This window comes from Vicia villosa, linkage group LG4 (genome assembly GCF_029867415.1).
Source record: "Vicia villosa cultivar HV-30 ecotype Madison, WI linkage group LG4, Vvil1.0, whole genome shotgun sequence".
NCBI classification, from domain to species: Eukaryota; Viridiplantae; Streptophyta; class Magnoliopsida; order Fabales; family Fabaceae; genus Vicia; species Vicia villosa.
In genome coordinates, this window is record NC_081183.1 from 179,552,953 (window position 1) to 179,560,892 (window position 7,940).

Sequence of the window (7,940 nt, forward strand, 5' to 3'; positions counted from 1 at the left end):
TTATTTGGATCAATAATAGATTTTTTGAAAATTTTTTTCCTGTATACCATTTTTGACTAAAAATATTTCGATACTATTTTTCGTATATAAAAAATATCAATAATAGATTTTTTTTTTTGGAAAAAAGAAGTGAAAAAGTGATAAAGAGAAATAAATAGAGAATAGAGAGAGATTTGATAAATTTGATAAAATACGAGGGTTCTACCATTTTAATAATAAAATTAAGAATTTTATGGTGCAAAAATAACCACAATTTTAATATGTTAAAAAGAAATCAAATAAATGTATTTTTGACTTTTCCATATATATTAATTTTCTTATATTATTGATAATAATATAATATTGATTTGTTCTTTTAAATTCAACTCGAGCTCAGCGCGGAATGATAAACTCTCACACTCACGAGTCACAAGCTATAGCTATCTCTCTTCTATTTTTTCTGAGTTTCATTTTTATTTTCATCCAAAAAAGTAGGTAGCAATTCAAAGCAATGGAGTTCACAAACCTTGATGTCACAAATGAGAAACTCATACAAAATGACATCTCTTCATCTTCATCATCTTCTTCTCAACCCAGAAAAGGTGGTTTCAGAACCATGCCCTCTATCATAGGTACTGTCTCATTCTATTCTTAATGTTTTTTGTTTATGTTTTTATATATTTGATGACCCTTTTGAATGTTTTCTTTGTAACAGTGAATGAGTGTTTTGAGAGAGTGGCAAGTTTTGGAATAACGATGAAAAACAAATTGCCTATATGATATGCCCAATTTGAGACACCCTCAAACAGTTTTGCACGCAACTCATTCCTATCCTATGTAACCATAACAACCCTGTCATCATCCATATCCAATGTCTTAAATAGGATCATGATTCTCAATTCTAGTCTGTCAAAAAAACTATAAACTGATTCTCAAAAATATATATAACCAACACAATTAATAATCATTTATTTAATATATCTCTCATTCTGTATTATAGACTTTGAACCAAACATCTCAAAATGAGTATCCAGCAACAAAATGATGGCGTCTCAGCTTCCAGAAAACATCTCGTTTTTGCTTATTATGTTACTGGTCATGGTTTTGGACATGCAACTCGAGTCACCGAGGTAATTCTCAATTTTTGGTCAAATGGGATACTCGATTAATAATAAAAATTGTTTTTTGATTCTGGGTTTTGGGTTTTGATTTTTTTACCACTCCAATTCATAAAAAGAGGGTTTTTTTGGTTTTGTTTTGTTATGATTAGATTGGAATTTGAATTTTGAAATGGAATGAATGAATGTGTAGGTGGTGAGGCATTTGATCAATGCAGGACATGATGTGCATGTGGTTACTGGTGCTCCTGATTTTGTTTTTACCTCTGAAGTTGACTCTCCTAGATTATTCATTCGCAAGGTGAGTTTCTGTATTGATTCATTCATTTTTTTCGTCCATTTTAATGGATAGAATGTAAGCCTCATTCGAATGCTCCGAAAAATAGGTTCTTTTGGACTGTGGAGCTGTCCAGGCAGATGCTTTGACCGTCGATCGTCTGGCTTCTTTGGAGAAGGTAATTTGAAATGCCATTGAATATTTGATTGTTCATAGTTGTAATGCTTTGAAGTAGTTGCTTCGACGATGTTTTCTGCATTGCTGATCAGTTACTTTGTATTTGGATATCGTAGTATTCTGAAACAGCGGTAAATCCTCGAGCTAAAATCCTGGCATTAGAAACTGAGTGGCTGAACTCTATCAAAGCTGACTTAGTGGTATATGAAATATTCTTCCCTTGTTGATCGGAAAAATTAATTTGAAGAAAATGATATTACGAGTTTGTTTTACGCTTAGAGTAACTTTAAGTTGATTTGAGAAAACAGGTCTCCGATGTTGTTCCGGTTGCATGTCGTGCCGCAGCAGATGCTGGTATTCGATCTGTCTGTGTGACCAATTTCAGGTAACTCACGTCGACTACCATTTTTTGTTATTCTATTCCCTTTTGCTTATCCCTCATTGCATATCTTTGTTATTTCAGTTGGGACTTTATCTACGCAGAGTATGTCATGGCTGCTGGACTTCATCATCGTTCAATAGTTTGGCAGGTGACAATAATCCTCTTTATATCAAAGGATATTTCTATGTCCTAAATATATGAATGACACATGAATTGAATATCATAAGTACACATAACTTTTTCTATTCAGATCCTCGATCTTTTTATGTTTTGGTGGCTTATCGCGAATGTGAGAGTTTCATTACTGACTGTTTGTGTCGATGTTTTGTTTAGAAATAACTGATTATGCTTATAAGTAATACATGCTCAGCATTTAGTGTCACTTTTATACAACTCGTGGCAAATATCAATATTTTACACTGATGCAGATAGCTGAGGATTATTCCCATTGCGAGTTCCTTATTCGCCTCCCGGGATATTGTCCAAGTATGTCAATATTTACATAATTGAATTATTTGAACGCAAACCTAAATTAACGATTAACTAGAATTGTGGCATCTCCAATATTTACAGTGCCCGCTTTTCGCGATGTTATTGATGTCCCTTTGGTGGTGAGGAGACTGCACAAATCTGCAAAAGAGGTACTACCTCCCAAACTTCAGTGGATCTATTCCATAGCGTGATTTAATTCCTAATCCACGTGCTTGTAATTTTGCCTGTTAAAGGTGAGGAAGGAGCTTGGTGTGCCCGATGATGTGAAGCTAGTTATTCTCAACTTCGGTGGCCAGGTGATTTCTTTGATCCCGACCTTTATAAACCAAAACTCGATAATAGTTTTTTCATGAATGATAAAAATTGCTTCTATTTTTTGTCTCAGTGTTGTCAATAGCAGATCATAGAAAATAGCAGTCTGTTCAAATTTTGCTATAAAACAGTATCATAACGCCGCTATAGCTACTACTTAACAATATCTTGTTCTAAATAGTATAGTGCAGAATAAAAACGATTTTTTCAAATTCCTCTATGTTATAGCGCCACTATAGCCGCGATTTAACAACACCATCTAGAATGCTGCAATTTTGCAAAAATTTGTCATTTGATTCTCGTATTCGTGGCATGTTTGACTAATAACTCTTGTTTTATATCTAGCCGTCGGGATGGAAGTTAAAGGAGGAGTTTTTACCTTCTGGCTGGTTGTGCTTGGTACTTCTTCTACCATTGTTTTGTATCATTCTTTTCATTAAAATGTTATTAATTTATTTTGCTTATAATATTTCGTCATATCTAATCTTGCTTTCATTATCCAGGTTTGTGGTGCTTCTGAGAATGCAGAGCTACCACCGAATTTTAGGAGACTTGCTAAAGATGCATATACGCCCGACATTATTGCAGCAAGTGACTGTATGCTTGGTTAGTATAGAACTTGTATGATTGCAACAAGCTGAATTAAACGGAAGAGTATATATAATTGCAATTTTTATGATTATTTTAGGAAAAATTGGATATGGCACCGTTAGTGAAGCCTTGGCGTACAAGTGTCCCTTTGTCTTTGTAAGAAGAGATTATTTCAACGAAGAACCGTTTTTGAGAAATATGCTTGAGGTATTCTATTGTCTTTTTCTGCATCAATTTGCTTTTCTTTTCAGTGTTTTTTGTTGTTGCTGCTGCTGCTGCTGCTGAGGGTTTTAGAAGATATAGTAACCGGCTTGTGTTTTTTTTTTTCAATTTAGTATTCTCAATGTGGTGTCGAAATGATCAGGCGGGATTTAATTACCGGTCACTGGAGACCTTATCTTGAACGTGCAATAAGTTTGAAACCCTGCTATGAAGCAGGAATTAATGGTGGCGAGGTACCCTCTTTTTCTTTCGTTAACTTTCTCTTCAGCACTTATTTTTTAGCACTATCGCATTACCTTATTTTGTTATTTGAACTATTCGGTATTTATATTCTTCTAAGTTTTTCCTTGGCGTATTGCAGGTAGCAGCTCACATCCTTCAGGAGACAGCTTTTGGAAAAAATTATGCATCAGATAAGGTAAAGGATTTGTGATTACCATTTCATTACAGTGTTCGTTTTTTGTAAATTTTGTCCTCGATTCAGTTTAATGAAAATATTGCAAAAGCGATTAAACTTCGATTTTCTTTTCATATTTTTTACTTAATGATGTTTAGCTTAGCGGCGCCAGAAGATTGCGTGATGCCATAGTTCTTGGTTATCAACTCCAAAGAGCTCCAGGCCGAGATATTGCGATACCTGAATGGTATGCTACAGCCGAAGACCAACTTAGCCAGTCATTACCTAGTTCTCCTCGGGATGACAGAGGCTTTACATCCCATTCGTGAGTGTCACTTCTCTTCGTCGCTATAATTTTCTTGGCTGTTTCGTAATATGCAATATAACTAACTACCTCTTATTTTTTATATTTCCTATTTTTCTAGAGGCGTTGAAGACTTTGACATTCTTCATGGAGATGTCCAAGATCTTCCAGATACCGTGGCGTTCTTACAGAGCCTATCCAAGTTGGTTGCAAAACACACTAGGAGAGAGCGCAAGGCTGCGGCTAATCTCTTCAATTGGGAGGTCTTAACAGTTGTTATGTCACGTAATCTATTAACTTCAAATGCTTATTCTTTCACATTTTGACTTTGTACATTTTTGTGACAGGAAGAAATTTTTGTAACGAGAGCTCCGGGAAGGTTAGATGTAATGGGCGGTATTGCTGATTATTCTGGTAGTCTTGTCCTGCAGATGCCAATTAGAGAGGCCTGTCATGTTGCTTTGCAAAGAGTCAATCCAAGTAAGCATAGACTTTGGAAACATGCAGAGGCCAGACAGAATGACAAAGGCGGGAATCCAACCGCTGTCTTGCAAATTGTATGTTCGAGAACTTACTAAATTTCCGCGCATTGATTCAACACCGTCACCATTTCTTGAAGATGATAATGATTTTTCTTAATGTGCATTTTAACTGAATTTGGATCGTGTCAGGTATCATACGGCTCGGAATTAGGAAATCGTGGTCCAACGTTTGACATGGATATGTCTGATTTCATGGATGGAGACAAGCCAATCTCATATGAGAAAGCGAGAAAATACTTTGCTCAAGATCCATCGCAAAAGTCGGTTACACAAATTCATCACTTCATAACATGCCATTTCTGGAATCCTATTATGCTAATATATGATCATTGACTAACTTTCGCAGGTGGGCAGCATATGTTGCTGGGGCAGTTTTGGTCTTAATGACCGAATTAGGCGTGAAATTTGAAGATAGTATAAGCATGCTGGTATCTCCTGTTCTCTTCCTATGTTATTAAACCTATTCCCATCTCATTTTCTAATATTTCGATATGGTAATCAAATATGTATAGGTTTCATCCGCGGTCCCAGAAGGGAAAGGTGTATCATCTTCTGCATCCATCGAGGTCGCTAGTATGGCTGCTATAGCAGCAGCTCACGGTAATAATGCTTCGCTTTATTTATTTTTGGAGTAAAATTGGTATTCGACGAGACCAAGTTGTGTTAAAATCATTGATTGTTTGTAACTCAGGATTAAATATCAGTTCAAGGGATCTTGCTTTGCTCTGTCAGAAGGTTAGACTATAATCAGTATAATGATCAAAATGGATTCGTTATGCTGTTGTATATATGCATGTTCACTTGATTTAATCTCACTCATTCTCGTTACAATTTCCATCAGGTCGAAAATCACATTGTCGGAGCTCCATGCGGTGTCATGGACCAGATGGCTTCAGCATGCGGGGAAGCCAACAAACTTCTTGCTATGATTTGCCAGGTGTGTATCATTACAAGCTACAAAAATCGGTGCTTTCGTATTTTTTAGACTTTAGAATCAATATTATGGTACTGCTTGTTGTTAATGCAGCCTGCAGAAATTGTCGGCCTCGTGGAAATTCCAAGTCATATCCGTGTTTGGGGAATTGATTCTGGAATAAGACACAGGTTGGTTTTCTATTATATAATTTTTTCTTCGTTACGGACACAGGGTGGTTAAAAAATGTTCTATTTCAGTGTTGGAGGTGCAGATTATGGATCTGTCAGAATCGGGGCATTTATGGGTATGAAGATGATAAAGTCGCAGGCTTCTCAGGTATTGACCGAAATGTGTGCCGCAAATGGGTTGAATTCCGATGAAGTTGAACAAGACGACATAGAGCTACTTAAACAAGAAACCTCCTTAGATTACTTGTGCAATTTAATGCCTCACAGGTAAGTCGTTTTTCCTTTATTTCAAAAAAGTTACTGTGATCCGCAGAAATTTCGATTTCCATATGTTACATTCTGTTGATGATAGAGTTCCTTCTTATAACTTCTGTTGTTAGATTTGAGGCTCTTTACGGCAAGACTATACCCGAATCTGTTGCTGGCGAGACATTTCTAAAGAAATATAAAAATCATAACGATCCTGTCACTGTTATTGATGAGAAGTGTAATTACGGAGTGAGAGCTCCCACAATACATCCTATCTATGAAAATTTCCGAGTCAAGGTTAGGACTTCATTCGATAAACTAATCGGTTACAAGTAACTCATTATGTATATCATTTTACCTAATTCTCCCTGCTATAATGTGGTGCGCAGACCTTCAAAGCGCTTCTGTCATCCGCAAGTTCAACCGATCAACTTACAACATTAGGAGAACTGCTATATCAGGTACATCCACAGCTTCAATCGATCAACGCAAACGTCTTAATTTTCATATACTTTTACAAATGTTATAATGAAACTTTGATTTGCAGTGCCACTACAGCTATAGTGCTTGTGGACTTGGCTCTGATGGAACAGATAGGCTTGTACACTTGGTACAAGAATTGCAGCATAGTGCAGCGTCTAAATCCGAAGGCGGGACATTATGCGGCGCCAAGATCACTGGCGGGGGTTCGGGTGGAACAGTTTGTGTAATCGGTAGAAATTGTCTCAAGAGCAGCGAACAAATTTTTGAGGTATTTTATCATGAACATAACATTCAATCAAAACCTTAATATACGAGGTTTCGTCAAATTACTAAGTCTAAACTCCTGTAATGAAATTTGATTTCAGATTCAGCAGAGATACAAAAAAGCTACTGGTTACTTGCCGTTTATTTTCGAGGGATCGTCACCAGGTGCGGGAAAGTTCGGCTACCTGAAGATTCTTCGGCGGGCTACCCTGAAAAAAGATGAGAGCTATGGTGATTTTAATGCAGTCTTGACTGAGAATGAAAGCTGATCATGGCTCGTATTCATGCAACCTGGATACACACGCATAATGAATGATAAGATTGAATTGCAAATCTACAACAAAAATAAAATATGTTTCGCATTCCCCAGCTAGATATTACATAAATATCTCCAAAGTTATGTTTGGATCGATGAAAGAGAAAGAAGCAGAGCACAATGAAACATAATGGAATAAAGTGGAACAGAACGGAAATAAATCAATGAAGTATAGATTCTATTATATATTATGTATTTTCTTGTATAAATTGACGGAATGAAAGAAAGCAACTACCTCATTCCATTGTATATTTGAAGAATTGGACGAAATGAATTCTATTATGTTCTATTATGCTTTCATATGTTCTAAAAAATCCTATAAAATGTTTTTTTTATGGACAAGATTTGTCTCGATTATATAATTTGGGCGCGTCTAATATATACACGAGTTTTAAAGTCTTTTCATCTTCAAATGTTTCACTCAAACCACTCTAAATTACATCTCATTTTCATGAATTGTGTTTCAATACACAATCCTACCAATTGCATTTGATTATATGGTGTGTGAAAAAGGCATTATACATATGAAACAAAATGAGTTCAAGCAAAAAAGTCAAAAAATGCAGATTGATAATTTCAGAGATGTATCTCCGATTTCTAAAAATCAAAACATTGAAAATTTCCGAAGATGCATCTTCGAAATTTCTTACAACCCAAAATAGCGTCCATGGCAGACATGCAGTCCCTCAAAACATTTAAAATAGTGCATTGATCAATAAAACTACTTATCA

The 7,940-nt window shown here is 35.8% G+C and overlaps 1 protein-coding gene across 1 annotated transcript; it reads left to right on the forward strand.

The window, feature by feature from the left end:
- The first annotated feature begins 478 nt into the window (after nt 1-478).
- On the forward strand, nt 479-7,551 carry LOC131596194 (L-arabinokinase-like). The gene is made up of 29 exons (XM_058868779.1): nt 479-611; nt 695-1,109; nt 1,291-1,398; nt 1,484-1,552; nt 1,668-1,751; nt 1,860-1,936; nt 2,015-2,081; nt 2,362-2,419; nt 2,507-2,574; nt 2,659-2,721; nt 3,083-3,136; nt 3,241-3,343; nt 3,426-3,535; nt 3,664-3,783; nt 3,912-3,968; nt 4,106-4,272; nt 4,373-4,514; nt 4,599-4,808; nt 4,923-5,053; nt 5,140-5,221; nt 5,306-5,393; nt 5,485-5,528; nt 5,635-5,730; nt 5,821-5,897; nt 5,967-6,164; nt 6,278-6,443; nt 6,536-6,607; nt 6,694-6,897; nt 6,995-7,551. Exons 2-29 carry the CDS (start codon nt 1,002-1,004, stop codon nt 7,160-7,162), a joined length of 2,991 nt encoding a protein of 996 aa, XP_058724762.1. The 5' UTR covers nt 479-611; nt 695-1,001; the 3' UTR covers nt 7,163-7,551.
- Nucleotides 7,552-7,940: the final 389 nt, after the last annotated feature.